The 22741-nt window shown below is 49.9% G+C and overlaps 2 protein-coding genes across 2 annotated transcripts; both read left to right on the forward strand.

The window, feature by feature from the left end:
- The first annotated feature begins 112 nt into the window (after positions 1 to 112).
- On the forward strand, positions 113 to 11922 carry SLC25A23 (solute carrier family 25 member 23). Its single transcript, XM_081076170.1, has 11 exons — positions 113 to 421; positions 1519 to 1645; positions 2203 to 2290; positions 2577 to 2688; positions 3262 to 3420; positions 3506 to 3658; positions 3831 to 3938; positions 4943 to 5110; positions 8799 to 8949; positions 9979 to 10159; positions 10809 to 11922. The coding sequence occupies exons 1-11, from the start codon at positions 266 to 268 to the stop codon at positions 10975 to 10977; spliced, it is 1572 nt and encodes a 523-aa protein (XP_080932296.1). The 5' UTR covers positions 113 to 265; the 3' UTR covers positions 10978 to 11922.
- A 5365-nt stretch (positions 11923 to 17287) lies between these two features.
- On the forward strand, positions 17288 to 22411 carry SLC25A41 (solute carrier family 25 member 41; the record flags this gene model as incomplete). The annotated part of the gene is made up of 7 exons (XM_081076197.1): positions 17288 to 17479; positions 17695 to 17850; positions 18387 to 18539; positions 18731 to 18838; positions 20904 to 21071; positions 21155 to 21302; positions 22138 to 22411. The coding sequence occupies 7 exons, from the start codon at positions 17288 to 17290 to the stop codon at positions 22308 to 22310; spliced, it is 1098 nt and encodes a 365-aa protein (XP_080932323.1). The 3' UTR covers positions 22311 to 22411.
- Positions 22412 to 22741: the final 330 nt, after the last annotated feature.

Below are 22741 nucleotides of genomic sequence, written 5' to 3' on the forward strand. Positions count from 1 at the left end.
TACTCGAACATCGCTGACGTCCCTCCCCACACCCCAGCTCCGCCCCCAACCCCCTTCCCTCAGAGGATCGGGGGAGGAGACGCAAGTCTGGCGCGGGCGGCAACGGCTAGCAGTCACCGCCTCCTGCAAGTGCCAGAGCTAGTCCGGCAGCGCCGAGGCTGCGGTGGCAGTAGCGGACCTGCGGGACCCCGGGGGGGAGGGGGAGCCGCAAAGCCCCCGCTGAGGCCGCTGCTGCTGGGCCTCCCCTTCCCCCCGGACGGGCGCCATGCGGGGGGGTCCGGGCGAAGCGGAGCGGCAGCAGCGATGGGGTCGCCTCTTCGAGGAGCTGGACAGTAACAAGGATGGCCGCGTGGACGTGCACGAGTTGCGCCAGGGACTGGCCCGGCTGGGAGGGGGCGACCCGGACCGCGGCGCCCAACAGGTACCCACGCCGGGACCCCAGCTTGGCGAGCCGCGCTCGGGCCCTGCGCCCGGTAACCCGAGTCCCTGAATGGAGTGCCGGGAGCCGTCAGGAACTGCCTGTGGCTGGACTCCAGCAACGGTGCCCAGCCTAGGCGGCTCTGTCCCCTTCCCCCTGCCCAACCGTGTCTGAGCCTAACAGGTTCTTTCATGACAGGGCCACGGAGGTCCCCGGGCCTGCAGTTCGACTGCCGTCCTCACCCGCCTCATCCCTCCCCCCGCCCCGGTAGCGGGTGTCTGCCTGAGAATGGAGTCTGGTCCTATCCTGCCCACTGCCCTGGACACACGCTCCTCAGAACTCTTTGTACAGCCCAAGACATACCCTGCTTTCACCTCCCGAAGAAACACCCTTCTCCCCCTTCTCTGGGCACCCCACTGCCCTTCCAGCCAGCTGCCCCAGCCTCTGTGTTTACATTCCTGTCCTTTCCTGGGCTTGGCTCAATGCCCCAGGCTGCCCCAGCCAGGGACCCAATCCTATGTGAGGCCATCCTCAGCTGGGGATGAACCTATCAAAGCAGGAACTTGCCCCTCCCCCCATACACAGATATCCCCACACCTGTAGCCCCAGAGGCCACTGGAGTGTCTCCACAGCATCCTGACACCTCCAGTCCAATGTCCCACTTTCCAGGTGAGAAAACGGAGGCCCCATGGCTGCTCAGCTTGGATCTGTCATTGCCTCAGGTTGCCCAGACTTGTCTCTAAAGGGAGCTCCTGAAACTGCCATAGAACAGGTTTTTATAAGAGATAGCTGGGAGGACAGGCTTTCAGAGACAAGAGCCCAAGGCTACCTCCCACTTACCAGCTCTGTAACCTTGAACGGGTTACTTGACCTTGGAGAGCCTCAGTTTGCTCTCCAGGAAAACTGGACAATCACTATCCACCTCACAGCCCTCCTGTGGCCTTGGACATCTTGCTGGGAAGCGAGCTGTTGGAGGGAGGGGGTGACTTCCCCTGTCCTCTGTGCTCTGGAGCCCTGGGTTCCTGGGGCATCAGCCTGTGTGCCTCCTCCAGATGGGGAGCAGCCTCCTGGAGCTCCCTCTGTCACTTTCCCTTTGCCAGGGCCTCTCCCCGGAGGGTGGTGCTGACCCAGATGGTGGGCTGGACCTGGAAGAGTTTAGCCAGTACTTGAGGGAGCGGGAACAGCGCCTGCTGCTTCTGTTCCACAGTCTGGACCGGAATCAGGACGGTAATGCCCGAGGATGGGGCTGTGGGGGTCCAGGAGACGCCAGTGGGGTTAGAACTGACGATGCCAGAAGGAATGAGGCTGCTTCTCCCTGATGACTCACAGACTATTTTGGGAACTCTCATCACCCCCAGCTAGGTGGTTCGGGGCCCAGCCAGCCCATCCTACTTCCTTTCCCTTTTGGCATGGGACCCTTAGATTTTTTGAAGAGACAAAGATTCCCCTCTATTTCTCCTGGATTCCCTATGGGACAGAAACCCCCGCTCCCCATAGCATCTTCTAGGTCTCTAATGTCACCTTTTGATCCTCTGTGGCATAGGGGACCCCATAATTACCCCTGCATTTACACTTCATTCACGAAACAGAGGAGCCCCAACATTTCCCAGTCCCACTTCTCTGATCACAGTTAGTCAGGGACCACGCCCAAGATTGCTGCAGGCCTCACCCTGGGTTTCTGGACTCCCTGGTCTTACTAGACCACTCCCATTCCAAGCTGTCCTGCTCCTCGGTCCCAGGGTTCCCCACACACACACCGTTCTCTATCTCGGGTCCCCTTCCAGGTCATATCGATGTCTCTGAGATCCAGCAGAGTTTCCGAGCTCTGGGCATTTCCATCTCCCTGGAGCAGGCAGAGAAAATTCTACACAGGTGAGGAGTTGGGGTCTGGAATCTCAAGTAAGTCTGGTCCTTGGGACCCTTCAGCCACCTCGAGCCTCTGGGTCCCAGACCCAGTCTCATGTGGGTGGTACTGAGAAGTTGAGCTTTGGAGTCAGGTCCATTTGGGGCCAGTCATTTCACCTCTCTGAGCCTCAGTTTCCCCCACTGTAAAATGGTGAACTCTAGGTGTAGAGGAGCGTAGTCTACCCCTAAATATGACCAGAACCTCACTCCAATCCACCCCAAGCCTCAGGCACTGATTTTGTCCCACCCCCAGCATGGACCGTGATGGCACCATGACCATCGACTGGCAGGAATGGCGTGACCACTTCCTGTTGCATTCTCTGGAGAATGTGGAAGACGTACTCTATTTCTGGAAGCATTCCACGGTGAGGTGGGAGTGGCTTTCCTAGCCTGGTAGCGAGGTCCTCTTCCCCCTGCACTGGGGGCCTAGATCTGGTCTCCCCAGGGCATGGAGGGGCTGGTCAGGATGCTCTAGAAGGAGAAGCCACTGAGAGCCCTCAAGGGATGAGACCCTGCTCCTTTTTTCCTCCATTTGAAGCGCCGGGAGGGATCTGCTGGGCTCCTTATATGGGATGTCCCTGGTAGAATCTTGTGTGATCCTGGAAGGATCTTTTGGGATCCTTATGTAGAAGACCCTTGAGTGGGATCCTTCATAGGGATCTGATTGGCTCTGGAGGGATCTTTATGTGGCAAATCCTTCAACGGGATTTGGTAGAGGTCCCCAGGGAGGGATGTTAGGATCTTATGTGGGGGACCAATGGCTTGGATATTTTGGTGGGATCGGTAGGGATCCAAGAGGGATCTCCTGGGCTCTCCAAGCAAGATTCACTGGTGGACTGTCTGGGTGTCCTGGGATTCATGGTGACACCCCCATTTAGATCTGAGTTACATCTCTCTGCCCCCACCGTGGCATGACACCCCAGCCCCTTCATCCGCAGGTCCTGGACATTGGCGAGTGCCTGACTGTCCCTGATGAGTTCTCGGAGAAGGAGAAGCTGACCGGCATGTGGTGGAAGCAGCTGGTGGCCGGTGCGGTGGCAGGTGCTGTGTCGAGGACAGGCACAGCCCCCCTGGACCGCCTAAAGGTCTTCATGCAGGTGAGGGGCCCTGGAGAGACCCACGCCCTCCCCCAGACCTGGGCCCCTGGAGGGCACCCCAAAGTCACCTTGTCTCCCCGCCCAGGTCCACGCCTCCAAGACCAACAGGCTGAACATCCTGGGGGGCCTACAAAGCATGATCCGAGAAGGGGGTGTGCGCTCCCTGTGGCGTGGCAACGGGATCAATGTGCTCAAGATTGCACCTGAGTCAGCTATCAAATTCATGGCTTATGAGCAGGTGGGGCAGGGGTGGGGAGGTGTGGGCTAGGATTTGCAGGGTTGGCTTGGGGGTGAGGAATGTCTGCAGGAGTGTGCATCTGCTGTCCTGCATGATGCCCACAGCAGGAGGACAGTAGAGAGGAGGTCCAAGTGCGTGAGATCCTGCCCACCACTCTGTGTCCCATCCTCAGATCAAGCGGGCCATCCGGGGGCAGCAGGAAACACTGCACGTGCAGGAGCGATTTGTGGCTGGATCCTTGGCTGGTGCCACAGCCCAGACCATCATTTACCCGATGGAGGTGAGAAGGAGGGACCCCGGCAGAGGCTCCATTGCAGAATGGGAAGCCTGCAATGACCGTTTCAGTCCACGGTGTGATAAGCATTCGGATTATAACTTTGCTTCTCCCTGATTCAGACTGTAGCTTATTACAGCAATATTGTTTCATGTGTAGTCTGACTGTGTATCACAATTGGAGATGTGACTTCTGGGGACAGTGGTGTTGGTTATAACTGTTTAGACAGCCATTGGGGGGGCCAGCTGTTTATGGATATGCCTCTTCTAAGGATGCTGATTTCCAGGATGTTTGTTCCCAGGGGAATCATTTCTAGGTGAAACTGTTTTCAGAGAAATCACTTCAGGTTGTGTCGTGCATTAGTTAGGATTCTGAGTGATGGAAAACTCAAATCACATAAGTGAAGTCTGGAGGTGAGCAGTTCAGGGCTGGTAAGTGCCTTCAAAGTGATAGAGACCAAGGTCCCTTTCTACTATCCTGTTGTTCTACCACCTCAGCATGTAGCAGCCACCTCGTGGACCAAAATGGCTGCTTGTGCTCTGGTCATCACATCTACATTCCAGCCAAGAAGGAAAAATAGACTAAGGAAAGAACACCTCCTTGCCTTTAAGTATGCTTTTTGAAGGTCATGCATCTCTCTTCTCCTTCTGTTTCATTGGCTAGGACTTAATCACATGGCCCCCATACCTAGGGAAACTGAGAAATGTACTCTTTATTTCTAGAGGCTGTATACTTGCCAAAAATTACAGTTTCCATTGTTAAGGGAGAAGGGACCAAGATATCGGGAGGCAGCAGTGGCTGCCACATGCAACTCTGAGGGGCATAACCATTTCTAAGTATAGAAATTAGGGATAGCAGAACATTCTAGAAAAAGTGTTTTTTATTTTTTGTTTTCAAATTCAGTTACTCTCAGGGCATCTCCTTCCAGGAGTAGCTATTTCTAGGTGTCTTCCTTCCTGGATGTAGTGATTCTGGAGTCAGCTTTTGAGGGATAACCGGGTTCTCTCCAGGTTCTGAAGACGAGATTGACACTTCGCCGGACGGGCCAGTACAAAGGGCTGTTGGACTGCGCATGGCAGATCCTGGAGCGAGAAGGGCCCCGCGCCTTCTACCGCGGCTACCTGCCCAACGTGCTGGGCATCATCCCCTACGCCGGCATCGACCTGGCCGTCTATGAGGTCTGTGGGCAGCCCGTCCTCACTCCTTTCTTCTCTCTGGGGTCTGCTGACAGGCCACCCCCTTCCTGTGGTGCTGACTCAGTTGTCCTTCATGGCGAGGGGAGATAATCCTCTGCTGGAGAAGCACCATGTGCCTAGGGACCCTGGGGAACCCCTTCAGATATTAGACATCCCCACTCTTCCACTTACCACTGCAGTTTGGCCTCCCTGGGTCTCAGGATACAGGAAGTCAGGGCCCACTCCAGCTTACAGAATCACGAGAGCAGGTGAAAATGAGCTTCAAAGATGCCCATTTTGCCCTACAGCGTGTATCACACCCGGCCTATATATCCAGACCAATGTCTTCTTCAGAGCCTGCCCATTTCAGCATCTGTGTCACCATGAAAACCACACCCTTGGGGCCAGCATCTTGGGGCCTCTATCAGAAAAGGGAAGAACAGGGGATTATGGCTGTTTTTCTTCTAGGAACTTCCGCCATTGCTTTTGCCTACTCCTGCTGGGATCACCAGGTTGTCCCAGTTAGCACAGCCCCCCATGTCAGCAGGCATCCCCCTAAATTTTTGTATCTAGGACAGAGCCAGCTTTATGGGCAGATGACCTGTGCACTTGCCAAGGGCCCTGCACTCAGAAGGACCCCTCACTTGGTTGAAAGCCCTGCTGATTCCTAATAATCCTTGAATGAGGGACTGCACATATTTTTATTTTTGCACTGGGCCCCTCAAATTACATAGCTGGTCCTGATCTAAGATCCTCCATACCTGCCATCCCTACCTGCCCTCCCAGCATCTAGCATCTGGCAGCCAACTAAGACATGAGAGCAGGCCATCATTCATTCATTCATTCATTCATTCATTCATTCACCCACCCAATTGCTTAAGCATCTGTATGTACTGGGCGCTGGGCTGGCTGCTGCGGATACAGCATTAAATGAGAGCAACACAGTCCTTGCCCCCTGGGATTCACATCAATGATCAAGGAAGCCAGTCAACCAGTAAATAAGTACTTTCATATCCTGCTATGTTCTCAGAAGGTAATAAAACAGGATATGTAATCGAAAGTAATAGTGGACGGGAGAGTGGATCTAGGAATGACTGTGAGAGGTGACCTTGGAGCAGCCATGAGTTAAACATATATTGGGAAAAAGTGTGAACATGACAGAAGGTACGGTGAATGCTAAGGTCCAGAAGCAGGAAAGAATTTGGCCTGTTGGTGGAGTGGAAGTCTTGAGTGGCTGGAGGGAACTGAAAAGTCAGCAAGGACTCAATGAGAAAGAGTTTGGATTTATTTCTAGTGCAACAGGAAGCCATTGAGGGTCATGAGCAGAAGTAAGACATGGATGAAACTTATTTCATCCATTCTTTACCAGATAAAAGTTTGGAGGTCAAAGTAGTTTGAGAAACTCTTTGCCCTCTAATATGAAGTGTGAGCAAACAATACGGTGAATGTTTAAATTAAAAAAAATATTATTACACTAAAAGACACATTGCCATTAATCCCCTCAAAATACTCCCCCTCGCTTCAAACATACTTATCCCACTGTTCTTGCCACTTTCTGAAGCAGTTCTGTAAGTCTTCTTTCTGGAGTGTCTTCAGTTGTGTTGTTGTGGCTGCCTCAATTTCCTGAATCATTTTGACTTTAGGGAAGAGCCAGAAGTCGCACGGGGCCAGATCCAGTGAATAAGGTCAAGACGGACACACTATAATGTTTTCATTGGACAGAAATCGCTGTACCAGAAGCGATGTGTGACACAGAACCTTTCCATTGTGATAAAAAAAAAATACGTAAATGCTGCTGCTGAGTGCCATCCAATGAAAAAGCAGAGATCTTCATTACAGGTAGCAGTACATCGAACCTTAGTAACAGTGAGTGACAAGTTTCAACTTGTTTGGTGCAGTCAGTGAGGTGTGAGCTACAGTTGAGAGAAGGTGTGTTTTAAAGTGCTCCGCAAATCATCATCATGACAATGCTCCATGTCACACATCTCTTCTGGTACAGCAATTTCTGTCAAATAAAAACATTATAGTGTGTCCTCATCCACCTTATTCACCGGATCTGGAACAGTGCAACTTCTGACTCTTCCCCAAAATCAAAATGATTCATGACATTGAGGCAGCCACGACAGCACAACTGAAGATAGTCACGAAATAGGACTTCCAGAACTGCTTCAGAAAGTGGCAGGATACCAGAGGGTCAGGGGGATGGGGGAGGGAGATGAGGGTAAGGGGGATCAAATATATGGTGATGGAAGGAGAACTGACTCTGGGTAGTGATTAGTTTAACATTGATGCTAAAACCTGACAAAACTGCACAAAACAGAAAATTAACTGGCCTATCTCACTCATGAATATTGGCATTAGAAGTCATTAAATAAAACGTTAGGAAACATAACCTCGCAGTTTATTATAAGACAAATTCTCCAAATCCACCTGGATTTATTTCAGTAGTAATGTACGGGATGTTAGGTTATCCAGTCATCGTATGAATAGTTTTGAAGAGAAAAATCAGATCAAAACCATAGACATTGGCAAGGTATTGGATAACATTTAACAGCCATTCTTGATAATAACACTCAATAACGTAGGAACAAGTGTATACTCATACCTGAACAAAATTTATCTGTCTTGTCACCAAATCCAACATAATTTTTAATGGACCATTCTCATTTAAATGAGGCATAAGAGAGGGACATTCACTGTTACTATTACTGCACTGTATGGGAAGGTATTTACTGTAATACCTACAATTTTTTTTTAAATTTAAGCATTCACTGTATTGTTTGATCACACCTCATAGTTTCAAAATCTATGTTAGTCCATTAAAGACTCTGAGAAGTCCTGTAGAAAAGTAAGAACTTTATTTTAGCCCCATGTTGGCCCCACTTATCCAGGCATCAGAACCTGGTTTTCAATCGAACAGTTTTTAAAAACACATTAAACAGCTATTTGGCAAATATTGCTCCAGACTCAAGAGAAGGCTATTTAAAATCGTGAAGGCAATAATGGTAAAACACTTGCTTCTCCTTTGCCCATTCCATGCCCAGGCCAGATATCACTAATCCATCACAGCACTGAAGTCTGAAATGGGTCTAACTGGGCTAAAATCAAGGTGTTGGCAGGGCTGCGGTCCTTCTGGAGGCTCCAGGGGCAAATCTGTTTCCTTACCTTATCCAGTTCTAATGACCACCCGCATTCCTTGACCCATGGGCCCTTCCGCTGTCTTCAAAGCCAACAGCCTAGCATCTTCCAACTCTTCTTTCCCTCTCTTCCTCTGCTTCTCCCTCTCCCTCTCCCTCTCCCTCTCCCCTCTGCTTCCATCATCACATCTTCTTCTTTGACTCTTATAAGGAGCCTCGTGATGACTTTCATCCAACCTAAGATACTCTAGGATCATTTCTCATCTCCAGGTCTTTAACTTAATCCTATCTGCAAAGTCCCTTTTGCCACATAAGGTTCCCTATTCACAGGTTCCAGGGATTAGGGCATGGACAATGGGCGGGGGTGGGGCGGACATCATTATCACATATCATAGAGAGCTTAGGTAGGGACTGAGTGAGAGGTAAAATGTTTATGTGGCACCTAGTGGTAAAGACTGCTCAGCTAGTACCAGCCATCATGGGATACAGAAGCCAGCCAGGGTCCTGGTGTCAGCCACCTTCAACCCACCCATTCCCCTCTTCATCCCTGCCAGACCCTGAAGAACCGATGGCTCCAGCAATATAGCCACGACTCGGCAGACCCAGGCATCCTCGTGCTCCTGGCCTGCGGCACCATCTCCAGCACCTGTGGCCAGATAGCCAGTTACCCCCTGGCCCTGGTCCGGACCCGTATGCAGGTCCAAGGTGAGGCCTGGGTGGGATGATGGGGCAGGGAAGGTCTCACAACTTGGGTCCCACCTCCCCTTCCCCAGCTCCTCCTCCTGGGTTGGTAGAATCCTAGGCTGGAATCCTCCTGGATTTGGATGGCCTTGACTTATCCCAACCATTCTCTGGGACTCAGTGTACCCATTTGTGACACTGGAATGAGAGCCCTTAACCCTGACTAGGAGAACAGATGCAGCGAGTGGTGGAAGAGCGCCCTGCAATGTTAGCCCGGAGGCCGCTTGGTAGTCTTTAGCATTTCTGGGCTGGTAACTTGATATCTAATTTGTAAGGCTGGGTTATAGTGAGGGGAAGGCAAGGAACCAGGTTAAGGAGGAGGGGGGCCAGGCTGGTTTTGTTTTATTGTGTATCTCTTTTTTTTCTTTTACGGGTTTTTTCCCAGCCTCCCATCTACCATCTCTGAATCTATTTTGGGAATTTCCTCTGGAATTTTAGCATTTGTATTCTGTAAATTTCTCTGGAGGGTTATCAGTACATAAGACAGATATGGTCCCCCACCCTCAAAGAGCTCACAGACTGGAGAGGAAGAAAGATGCTGAATAAATCTTTCCACAATTGAACATGGATTTAGGGCTGAATAAAGGGGAGAAGGAGCCCGTTAGACTGAGGTGCCCAGGAGGGCTTCCCTGAAGATCTGGTTTTGGAATGGAGGTTGCAAGCATGACAAGGACGAGTAAGAGCTAGCTGGGAGAAGAGAGTGGGACTCCAGTTTCAGGAAGAGGACACGTCTGTGCCCTTCCCTACCACACACACACACACCCCTGCTCTGTTTTGAGTCATTCCCCAAACTTGGGTCATCCAGATTGAAGTGAACAGGTGGACAGCCCACTCCAAGGCCAGTAGAAGTCCTGACTCTGAGGAGTGGTAGGTCCTGCTGTTAGCTAACCCTCCTGCCTCCTGCTACAATGGCCACCTGGCCCACCCCTGGGAAGTAGGAGGGGAAAGGGAGAGGGGGACCTTTGCCTGACCTGGCCCTCCGCCCCCTCCCAGCCTCCATCGAGGGCACCCCCCAGCTCTCCATGCTGGGTCTGCTCCGTCACATCCTGTCCCAGGAGGGCGTGCTGGGCCTCTACCGGGGCATAGCCCCCAACTTCATGAAGGTTATCCCGGCTGTGAGCATCTCCTATGTGGTCTACGAGAACATGAAGCAGGCCCTGGGGGTGACATCCAGGTGAGGGACCCAGAGCCACCCCCACTAAGATCCCTCACCTCAGTCATGATGTCCCCCCTACCTCAGCCACTGGAGACTGATGGCCCAGCCAGTGGATCCCAGGGACACCCCCACACTCAAACCACTGGATTCCCATACTTCATGCACTGGGTCCTCCGTCCCACCTCAAGCTATTGGATCTCATGGTTCCCTGTCCCACGCAAACACTAGGACCTGGACCTCAATGTCTTCACCACTGGGTCCCCCACAACCCAGCCCACCGACCCTGGAACGCCAACCACAGGAGCACACATCGCCATATCTAAGCACTCAGACCCCAGTTCCCTCAGGCACCAGGTCTAGTGTCCTCATACCACACGGGATCCCAGATCCCCAACTCCACTGGTGGTTCCCAGACCCCATGGTTTAAGCCCTGGATCTCCAAGCTTGGCCACTGGATTCTTGGTATCAAGAAACCTCAGCCACCACATCCTGACAGTGCACTGCCCCGATCCTGGGGCCCCCACACTGGATCCCAGATCCCCTCGCCCCAGCCACTGGATTCCTGAATTCCTTTACCTCCACCCTGAGTCCCAAATCCCTCCGCTTCGACTACTGGATCCCTACTTTTCTACTACTACACCCTCAACCCTCAACCCACCGGTCTCAGATCCCAAGCCTCGACCCGCTGGAACCTGACTCGTAAAACCACAATCACAAGAGCCCAGCGGCAGAGTGAGTGGGTCCTGGCAACTGCAGCTATTGGATCCCCAATCCCTTCACCGCAGGCCCTGAATACGGAAACCTCACTCATAGGAAATGGACTCTGGCACTTCTAGGCCCGGGATCCCAATCCCTTAGCCCCTGGTTTCTGACCCAATCCTCCCAGGCACTGGCTCCTGAACACTCAGATCCCATGTCTGGATCCCAATAGGCTGATCGCAGCATCCTGGATCTCACGTGTCCCCCGTCCCAGACACACACCAGTGCCCAGAGACCTCTCCCCCCATGACATGAACCCCTGTAGTGTAGGGAGACTGTGGGGATCCCAGGTCCTGGCCTCCTGAAAACCCATGAGACTTGTCCAGTTTCCTGAAATGGCTCACACCGACACTGGGTCCACCCCCCCCTCGCATGGACACACGTTTGGGCCCTATGGGCACACTGCTCCCTCCAATGGTTCCCCCCAACCCTCTGCAGTGTCTTGCACTCCCTTCCGAACTTGTAGGCTGATAACCCTCAGAGCCTGGGTCCCTCTGGAAGAGCCAGCTGCTCTTTCCTGGAGACTGGCAAGGAGGTAATCTGAGGTAGGGGACACATTAAAGGGACCTCCCCCTAGCCCCAGCACTGCCAGCCTCTTCTCAGTCTTCAAAGGTGGAAGCCAGGGGCAAATGGACACAGACCACCCTTCCCCAAGCATCCAATTATGCAAAACGGACCAAATCCCCAGAACTCATTCCAGGTCTATTTTTCTATGGAGAGGAGCAGACATCTTCCAAACCCCCACTCTCACAACTAACCCAAATGCCCAAGACTCCCTCAAACATTCTGCACTTTATAGTTGGATCCTGAGTTTAGGATAACTGGGGGACCCCTCCCTCCACTCCTCGCAAGTATTTGGGAAACCCATTAAAGGACTGCAGAAGAGGAACCAGGATGTTTGTAGGGGGTGGAGGACAACCCCAAGGCTTCCACCTCCCCCCACCTACACCATACCCCACCTCCCTGCCTGTGTGTGTTATTTCAAAGGAAAAGAACAAAAGGAATACATTTTCTAAGCTCTTTTCATTGTGGTTTTTACTGAAAGGGGATGGGTAGCTGTGGGACCCCTTCAAACTACCCATGGGGAAGGGACATGGACCACCTTCCATCACTCACAGTTGAGGAGACCAAGAAATGACTCCCTCTTTGAGCCTCAGTTTTCACATCTGTAAAGTGGGGGCAGGGAGAAGTCCATATTCAACAGCTCTTCTAATTTTCCTGTATTGTTTCTAATTGAACAAGTGTATTCATTTCCTGGTGCTGTTATAATAAGTTCACACAAATGGGGCTTAAAACAACAAATTTTAGATTGATATATTTTTTTATTGTGGCAAAATACACATGACATAAAATGTACCATATTAACCATTTTAAGTACACAGCTCAGTGGCATTAAGTGCATTCAAACTGTTGTACAACATTCCCCACCATCCATCTCCAGAACTTTCTCATCTTCCCAAATGGACACTCTGTCCCCATTAAACACTCACTGCCCTCCCCTCCCCCAGCCCCTGGCCCCACCATCTACTTCCTGTCTCTATGAATCTGACTCCTCTGGGGACCTCCTGTGAGTGGAATCTCACAGTGTTTGTCCTTGTGTGTCTGGCTTATTTCCCTGAGCATCATGTCCTCAAAGTCCATCCACATTGTAGCAGGTGTCAGAATGTTCTTCCTTTTTAAGGCTGAGTGATCTTTCATTGTCTGGATGGACCACTGTGTTTATCCATTCGTCCATCAGTGGATACTTGGGTTGTTCCCACCTTTTGGCTATCATGAATAAAAAACAACAGAAGTGTATTTTCTCACAGTTTTGGAGGGCAGGAGTCTGAAATCAAAGCGTCAGCACAATCGTGTTCCCTCTGAAGGCTCCAGGAGAGGGTCCTTTCTGCCTCTTCCAGCTTCTGGTGGCTGCCAGCAATCCTTGGTACTCTTTGGCTGGTAGACACATCACTCCAATTTCTGCATGTCTTTATATGTCCAAACATTCTGTGTGGACCATGATGGTCACTCTTCAAGATGTCCCCTAGTGACTTCTGCCTTTTAGTATTCACATTCTTATGTAATCCCCTGTCTCAAGGGGATTATAAGGTGGGTCTGTATGACCAAGAGAATACAGCAGAAGTGATGGACAAGATTAGGTTATAAGAGACATTGCAGATACCATGTTTGTGTTTTAAGCTGCTGTGGTGTATATGGGGAATAATTTGTTATGCAGCAATAACTAACTGATACACATACACATCCATAGATATGATTTTTCACACAAATAAGGGATCAAGCTTTGTTAACTATTTTGTATTTTTACTTCATTTGAATTTTGTCCTTAGCATCAATTCCCAGGAGGAGTTTGCTGAGTCAAAGGATATGGCTATCTCAGAATCGTGCCACCAGGAAAATTGTATGTACCGTGTTTCCCTGAAAATAAGACTTTAATTCGTCTTATTTTAGCTCTAATTCGTCTTTTGGAGCAAAAATTAGTATAAAACCCAGTCTTATTTTACTATCAGATCGTATATCATATCATATCATATCATATATCATACCAGGTCTTAAATTAATTTTTGCTCCAAAAGATGCATTAGAGCTGATTGTCTGGCTAGGTCCTATTTTTGGGGAAACACGGTAATATACACAACTACCAACAAGGAATTAGCATTACCAATTTCACTGCCGCCACACTGGCATCAAGCATTAGCATTTTAGTTTTATTTAATTGGACCAGCTAACGTCCATTTTCTTGTCTGCATTCTTATAACCCATGACATTATGGCTAGGATTTAGAAGGTTCTGCTAACTGACGTGTAGTGTGACACCAGACAGGCTGCTTTTCTCTTTCTAAGCCTCAGTTTCCTCACCTAAAAAACACAACTTGCATTTATTGAGCAAGTACTATGTACCCTGGCTCTATGCTAAGCCCTTCAATGTATTATCTCATTCATTTACTCATCATATATTTATTGAACAATTACTTTGGGTCAGATCCAATTCTGGACAAGGGATATGGAAGTGATTAAAGAGACATTGACCCTACATTCCAGTCGGGAGAGACAAACAATACATAGCATAATTGAGTGAATACATAGTAGTGTAGAAAGCAAAGGTGCTATAGAGAAAAATAAAGGAGGGAAGAGGGATAAGGAATACCACAGGGTGGAGTTTAAATGTTAAACAGGGTGGTCAGGGAAGGCCTTGAGAAGATGACATCTGAATACAGATTTAAAGATGGTGAAGGAGGGATGCATGGGAATGTGTAGGGAAACCGTATCCCAGGCAAAGGGAACAGCCAGTGCAAAGGTTCTGGGGCAGGACTGGGCCTGCCATTTTGGAGGAACAGGGAGGAGGCCTATGTGGCTGGAGCAGAGTGAGCGAGGGGAAGAAAGGGATGGGATGGGGCAGGTCGTGCAGGGCCTTGTGGGCAACAGGGAGGACTTGAGCTTTTACACTGAGGGAGGTAGGAGCCCTGGCGGGCTGTGGGCAGAGGAGGGGAGGGACCCAACTCAGATGCTCACAGGTGTCTTCTGATGGCTACAATGGGGAGGACAGACTAGGGGGAAGCAATTCAGGAGCAGTGACAGGTGTGACTAGGGTGGAGGTGACTGCACTGATCCAGGTGAGCAATGATGGGGCTGGACCAGATTGGCGGCCCTGAACATGGTAAGAAGCAGCCAGATTCTGGATATATGAGGTCTGGCAATTAAGTTCACGAACTCATCCTAGAAAAAGTGCTACAGACCTCATTTCTGAATATCACTACGGTCACCTTTGAAGTACTCCCCTTGGGAAGCTATGCACCAATGCCAGCGCCTAGTCCACCCTTCAAAGCAATTTTGGAACTCTTTTTCTGGAATGGCCATCAGAGCTGTTGTCATATTATTACCCTTCATGTCCTGAATGTCATCAAAATGTCTTCCTTTCAATATTTCCTTTCTCTTCGGATAAAGAAAGAAGTCATTGAGGGCCAGATCAGGTGAGTAGGGAGGGTGCTCCAATACAATTGTTGTTTATTTACTGGCTAAAAACTCCCTCACAGACAGTGCCATGTGAGCTGGTGCATTGTTGTGATGCAAGAGCCGTGAATTGTTGGCGAAAAGTTCAGGTCGTTTTAATCTAACTTTTTTTTTAAGGGGAACAGGATTTTATTGGGGAAGAGTGTGCACTTCCGGGACTTTTCCAAGTCAAGTTGTTGTCCTTTCAATCTTAGTTGTGGAGGGCGCAACTCAGCTCCAGGTCCACTTGCCGTTGTTAGTTGCAGGGGGCGCAGCCCACCATCCCTTCTGGGAGTCGAACCATCAACCTTGTGATTGAGAGGACGCACTCCAACCAACTGAACCATCTGGCCACCTGGGAGCTGAGCAACAGCTCATTGACTTCATTCTAGTTGCAGAAGGCGTAGCTCGCTGGCCCATGTGGGAATCGAACCAGCAGTCCCATTGCCCAGAGCCCGAGATCTAACCAACTGAGCCACCCGTCCGCCCCGTCACCTAACTTTCTCACGCAGCCTTTTCAGCACTTCCAAATAGCAAACTTGGTTAATTGTTTGTCCAGTTGGTACAAATTCATAATGAATAATCCCTCTGACATCAAAAAAGTTTAGCAACATTGTTTTGACTCTTGATTTGGACTGAACGGAACTTTTTTTGGTCGTGGAGAATTGGCTGACTTCCATTGTGCACTTTGACGCTTTGTTTCGGGGTCGTATTGGTACACCCATGTTTCATCACCAGTGATGACATGGCCCAAAAGGTCTTGGCAAACTTCGACTCTCCTTTGCTTTTGTTCATCGTTGAGTTCCTTTGGGACCATTTTTGCTAACATCTTTCTCATGCCAAGATTTTCAGTTAAGATTTTCCTGTTTTTCTATCGATGTTTACTTGGTCTGCTATGCTTCTCACAGTCAGCCAATGATTTTGACACACAATTTGACAAATTTTCACAGTGTTTTTGTCAGTTCTGCTCATTACTGGCCACTCTGACTTCTTCATCGATGACGCGTTCTCTCCCTTCAGAAAAACGTTTAATCCATTTGTACACTGCAGTTTTCTTTATGGTATTATCCCCATAAACTTGGACTAACATGTCCCCAATTTCATTTCCACTCTTGACAAGTTTAACAAGAAATTTAATGTTTGTTCATTGCTCTAATTCAAGCTCAGACATTCTCGCAATGGCATACAAAAACACACAACAATAATAATGAATGCCACTCAGCAAGACATGGCCACATGTTGACACAAACACAGCTGTGAGACACTGATATACCAAGGTTGTGAAACCTTATCGAGCTGTTTGTACAGTGCTGCCAACGTAAGTGCAAATCTTGGCAAGTTTGAGAACTTAATTGTCAGACCTCATTTTTTGAAGCTTAAACCCACAGGATTTGATGACAGAGTGTGGACATGACAGAAAGGGAGGAATCAGGGATGACATCAAGGTTTTTGATCCAAAGAACTTGGAGAATGGAGGTGCCCTCAATGAACTATTGTTGGATCCTATTGACAGCACTATGTGGTAGAGCTTTGTATTACTTCCAATGTCCAGAAGGGAAAACTGAAGCTTAAAGAAGTAAGGCAGGTACCCCACCATCACACACAGCAAGAAGTGCCTGAGATAAGATTCCAACCCAGGTCTTTCTGACTCCAAACCTATGCCTGTCTTCTTTGGGAACCAATTTTCTCTTTCCCCCAACGCTCCAGAGCCTTTCCATTCTCACTTCCGTCTCTTATTACCGTGACAATGAAACACAGTGTATTAGTTTCCTATGGCTGCTGTAACAAATGACCCCAAAACTGGTTACTGAAAACAACACAGATGTTTTATTCTAAAGGGCAGAAGCCTGATATGGGTCTCACTGGACCAAAATCAAGCTGTCAGCAGAGCTGCCTCCTTCTGGAGGCTCAGGGGGAGAATCTGTTTCCTGGCCTTTTCCACCTTCTAAAGGCTGCCTGCATTCTGTGGCTGGTGGCCCCTTCCTCCACCCGCGAAGCCAGAAATGGCCTTAAAGTCTTTCTTACATCATCTCACTCCAATGCCAACTGTTCTGGCTCCCTTTTCCCTGTCTAATGATTCATAAGATTACATTGGGCCCATTTGGTTAATCCAGAATAATCTCTCCATGTCCTCATCAACTGGTTAGTAACCTAAATTCCATCCGCAAACTTAATCCCCCCTTTCTCATATAACACCTTCACAGGTTTAGAGGAATTAGGATGTGGAGATTTTAGGGGGAGGCCCTCACTTTGCCCATCATATCCAGCTAGGTCACAAGCGCCTCTGTGACCTCGTCATCCCCTGGGACTCAAATTTGCAAGGTGCCCCTCCCACATGGTTGCTGGTAGGCAAACCTCTCATCAGGCATTTGAACCTCAGTGTGCTGACTCTCTAGCTGCCATGGGAGTCAAACCTGAGGAAGCTCAGAAGCCTTGCTCAAGGGTCCAGACCCTGTTTAAGAGGGTCAAGGCCTTATTCACCAAAGCTCCACCCCCACCCCCACCCCCCCCACCCATCTCTCAGAACCTGGGCTGTACACATGTGTTTGGGCATGTGCATGAAAATGACCTGCAGCACCTCTCATCACAGCAGGTAAGTTGGGAACTACGGGTCATGCAGTATCTCTAGCCAAGACTGCAAGAGGAGAAAACCATAGCCCCTCTGCATGGCCCACTCCTCTCCTAGAATTTCATCTTGAAGCAGTGAAGACCGGGGTAGACCTTGCAGCAGGAGGGGGCTTGGAGATGTGTCTGGGGAAGCCACTCCAGCCTGGCTGAACAGGGGCAAGAGCTGGGTCTGCCCTGCAGGTGCTTGACACTGGAGAGCAGCTGATGGTCCCCATGGACGTTCTGGAAGAGGGAAACGAGGGAGCCTGGTGGAAGTTCCTGCTCTCAGGAGCTATGGCTGGGGCAGTGTCTCGCACTGGCACAGCCCCTCTGGACCGTGCCAAGGTGTACATGCAGGTGTGTGGGGGGAGGGGCACAGTGCTGGGGCCACTGGTGTGCAGCTGGACAGAAGTAGAGCAGATAGAGTTCAGGATGGGAGTGGTGGGTTTGATTGGAAACAGGAAGGAGGGTGGGGCTGGGACATGGGCTGAATGGAGACGGAGTGGGGGTTTGAGTTGGAGATGACGATGGAGCTGATGTGGGTGGGGCATGGAGAAGAGTTGTGGAAGGAGTCGAAAGAATGGTACCAGGGACAGGGTTGGGTGAGGATCAAGGAATTGGCCTAGGGGTCTTTGGATGGCTTTGAAGACAAAGTAGGACTGGAGAGTAGAAGAAGATGAGGGAGAGATAGGAATGTGGCTTGGTGTTGGGTTTAGGTCTGCATTGGGTTAGGTCATTCTAGGACTAGCCAGGGAAGGAGCTGGAGAAGGAATGGGGATTGGAGGGGTTGGGGTTGGGTGGCTGGGGACAGGATGGGCTTGAGCTCCAGGATGGGAAGCAGGTGGAGATAGGGTGGAGGGCTCTCACAGGGCCAGGGGCCTCCCTACCCCCAGGTCTACTCCTCCAAGTCGAACTTCATGAACCTGCTGGGGGGGCTACGGAGCATGGTCCAAGAGGGGGGCTTCCGCTCCCTATGGCGGGGCAATGGTATCAATGTACTCAAAATCGCCCCCGAGTATGCCATCAAGTTCTCCGTCTTCGAACAGGTAAGCAATGGTCTGCTTTCCCCAGCCCCACCCTCAAACCCTCACCTCTCCCATAACCCCCTTCCCCCCCCAAAAAAAGCCCTGATCATTCTCCAAGACACACGTTCACCCTCCAGGTCTCAGACCTCTCCCCTTGGATGGGTTTCAGGTGGGAAGATGGTTATTCTCTCAGGCTCCTCTTCCTGTCCTAGTGTAAGAATTCCTTCGGTGGAGGGCATGGGTCCCCACCCCTTCAAGAACGGCTCATTGCTGGCTCCCTGGCTGTGGCCACCTCCCAGACGCTCATCAACCCCATGGAGGTAAGATAATACCTCATAGAAGATGAAACAAGATGAAAATTAGTTGTGGGCTGGGCTGCGACTGCTTCCTTCTCCCCCTTCTCCCTCCTCCTTCATGTAAGGTATATATCCAACTTTTATTTCAGATGGCTATCCAGCCACCTCAACACTATTTACTGAGTGGGTGCCATTCTTTCTTCCCCAATGATCCAAGAAGCCACCTTTGTAATTTAGAACATTCCTGTATATATTTGGGTTTATATCTGGCCTTTCTCCTCTTGTCTCTCTGGTGTCTGTTCTTGCACTACTATCTTTTATTTTATTTTTTTTAAAGAATAGACTATGTTGTAGAGCATTTCTAGGTTCACAGAAAATTTGGGCAGAAAGTACAGAAAGTTCTCATATAATTCTCCCCCCATATACAAAGTGTCCACTGTTATTCACATCTTGCATTGGGTTGGACATTTGCTACAATTGACGAGCCAATATGGATGCATTATTATTAACGAAAACCCACAGTTGACATTAAGTAGGGTTGTACATTCCATACGTTTTAACAAACGTGTAATGATGTGTGCCCCCCATTGCAGTATCATTCAGAATAGTTCCACTGCCCTACAAAGCCACTCTACCTTTTCACCCTCCCTCCTTCCCCTGGAATCCCTGGCAAGCACTGATCATTTTACTGTCTACAGAATTCTGCCTCTGTCTTTAATTTTTGAGGCTTGGTATTATGTTTTATCATTCTCCATCCCTCTTTCCTTTACCAGTTTTCCAGGCTATTATCCTCTGTTGCTTTTTCCATATAAACTTTAGAAGCAACTTGTCTAGTTCAGAAAACAAATTCACCTATTGGTATTTGTTTTTCACTGGGAAGGTGTTCAGTTCATAAATAAGTTAGAAACAATTGCCATCCATATGATGCTGAATCCATGTATCCAGGAACGTATTCATTCGTTCAAGTCTCCTGTTATGTTCTTGAATGGTCTTTTAAAGTTTTCTTCATGTAATTCTTGCCCTGGTCTGGTTAAGTTTCTTCCAAAGTGTATTTGTTTTCCTCAGCTGCGTAACAAATCACCACAAACTCAAGTAGCTTAAAATGATACTTTTTTATCTCATTGTCTGTGGGTCATGTCTGGGCACTGGCTAGTCCGGTTGTCTGCTCAGGGTTTCATCAGGCAGAAATCAAGGTGTCAGCTGGACTACCAACGAATCCACCTGAGGCTTGGATCATCTGCCAAGCTTCCTGGTCATTGGCAGGATTCAGTTGTTTATGGTTGTAGGACTGGTGGCCTCAGTTTCGAGAGGCCATCCACTGTTCCTGCCACCTGGTTTTCTCCACAAGAGTATGCTTGTTTCAGCACAACTGGAGATTGTCTCTTATGTTTCCAATCTCATTACTTCTGTCTCCGGCAATAGACCTCTTCTAAATGGCCCTCCTGATTAGGTCAGGCCCACCCAGGACAATTTCTCTTAAAGTCAACTGCTTATGGGGCCTTTATTACATCTGCAAAATCCTGTCGACTTTGTCATTATCATGTAATCTGATCAGGGGAGTGACATCCCATCATGTTCACAGGTCTAGCCCATGCTCAGGGTACGGGGGCACTATACAGAGTATGCATATCAGAGGGGCAGAAATCTTGGGGACCACCTTAGAATCTTGCCTACCACACTTGCTGTTCTGTCTTTTGCACAATTGTAGAGTTGCCAATATTTTTATATTGAGGCATTTCGATAAAAATTCTGATTTCTGGCTCTTTCAGAAAATTGACGTATCTGGCCGCCTGGGGCTTACACTCTCAGGGTGCTACATTTGGCTCAAGTTAGGTGGAAGCTTCCACAGACCCCACTCGGCTCACGTCACTTCCCTTCCCCTCTTGGCCTCTGTCAGCACTTGAGCTTGTGAACCCTGGGTTGAGAGCACACACAGGCCAAGAGATGGCACACAGGGGGTTCTGGGTTTGACACCAGCTCTGAACATTCCTGAGTGGTTTCCTCATTTGTAGATGGGGACAATGACCACTCCTGAGGGTCGTTGAGAGGATTAAATCTAACGAGCTGCCTCACTCCTCACCTTCCCCAGGTGCTGAAGACACGGCTGACCCTGCGCCGGACGGGCCAGTACAAGGGGCTGTTGGACTGTGCCAAGCAGATCCTGGAACGGGAGGGCACCCGCGCCCTTTACCGTGGCTACCTGCCCAATATGCTTGGCATCATCCCTTACGCCTGCACCGACCTGGCCGTTTATGAGGTGCGGGGCTTGCCGAGGGAGTGGCAGGAGTGGTGGGAACCTAGGCCCTAGCGAACTTCCTCCTCTCCCCCTTTCTCTTGCAGATGCTCCAGTGCTTCTGGCTGAAGTCAGGCAGGGACATGGAGGACCCGAGTGGCCTGGTCAGTCTGTCGTCTGTGACGCTGTCCACGACCTGTGGCCAGATGGCCAGTTACCCTCTGACTTTGGTGCGCACCAGGATGCAGGCTGAAGGTCAGCCTGGCCCTAGAGGCCACCGTGTATGCCCTTCCCCCTTCACGCCCCCTCTCTGACCTTTCTCATATCCCCAAACTCTCCACATCTGATTCTGGCCTCCTTTGCCGACCCTTGAACTCACCAAGACTTATATTCACCCCCAAATCTGATCCCAGCCTTCAAATGAACTCTGCAAATTACTAAAATGCACATCCATCTCCCAAATGACTCCCCCCAAAATGTGATCCAGGCCCCCATACTGACCTCAAGACATCCCAAATGACCTCCCAACTTCTCCAAATCAAACCCAACCCTCAGTTGGCTCCAAAAATCGAAATGGCCCCTAAATTCACCAAATCTGACCCTTAGATATCCAAAACTCATATATTTCCCCCGCAACCTACACGTGGTCACCTGGGCCTGTAGGTTGGAAATTCCCCAAATGTGACTCCCTCGAATGGACTCTCAGCCCCTAAACAAATCTTCAAACATCCAAATGGGTCCTTAGCCAACCACCTTGATCTAGAAAATGTCCCCCAAATACTCAACACACTCCCCAAAATCTCTAATAGATCTTAGAAATTCCCTCCCAAATAAGCTCGAATGTTTTCTAAGATTCTAAAAATGTTTTCTAAGTTTGTTCCCGAAAACAAACCCTGAAAATTCCTGCCAGAATTGATCTCCTTACTCTCCCCAAACTGACCAATTTCCTCTAAAAGTCTCCCAAACTCCTTTCCAACCAACCCCCCAGACCCCCGCGCCTGGCTTCACCCCACGACCTCCCAACATTCCAGCCCTCCAGGAGGCGGGGTCATCTCTGACTGAAGCCCTGAGCTTGCCCCTGTCCCCACAGACACCGTGGAGTGTTCGAACCCCACCATGTGTGGAGTCTTCCGGGGGATCCTGGCTCAGCAGGGCTGGAGGGGGCTATACCGAGGCATGACCCCCACCTTACTGAAGGTGTTGCCAGCTGGAGGCATCAGCTACATGGTATACGAAGCCATGAAGAAGACCCTGGGAATATAGGCAGTGACCTAAGCGACACACCTGGGCAGAAATGGACAGAAGCCCCCCAGGTTCTGGCACCAGGGCAGTTTTTGTCACTACCATCAGGCTGGGGGCCTGGGTCAGAAGATACCTGGGGCCCCTTCCCCAGGATGCAGCCTGGGACAAGTTTGAACTCCTAGTGGTCTGTCCTGGCTCCAGAGTGAAATGGTGAACGTGGAATAAACAAACCAGGAATAAAGGCATGATTTCTGCTACTTGGGTCCAGGAGGGGAAATGGGGACCTGGATACTTGGGTCCAAGGAGGAGCTGTATATCTGGGCTCCCTGGATCCTGGAGAAGGGCTGGGTACCTTGGGCGCTCGGTCCTGAATGGGAAGCCTCGATGATGCCTGGATCTAGGAGAGAGGTTGAGGACCTAGGATCGGAGCTTGAAGTTCAGATTCTACAGCC

Source organism: Rhinolophus hipposideros (genome assembly GCF_964194185.1).
Source record: "Rhinolophus hipposideros genome assembly, chromosome: 16".
Classification (NCBI taxonomy): domain Eukaryota; kingdom Metazoa; phylum Chordata; class Mammalia; order Chiroptera; family Rhinolophidae; genus Rhinolophus; species Rhinolophus hipposideros.

Coding starts and splice junctions, on each gene's coding strand:
- SLC25A23 (XM_081076170.1), top strand. CDS start 266: ATGCGGGGGGGTCCGGGCGAAGCGGAGCGGCAGCAGCGATGGGGTCGC. Junction 1,646..2,202: donor TCTGGACCGGAATCAGGACG/GTAATGCCCGAG, acceptor GTCCCCTTCCAG/GTCATATCGATGTCTCTGAG. Junction 3,659..3,830: donor AATTCATGGCTTATGAGCAG/GTGGGGCAGGGG, acceptor TCCCATCCTCAG/ATCAAGCGGGCCATCCGGGG.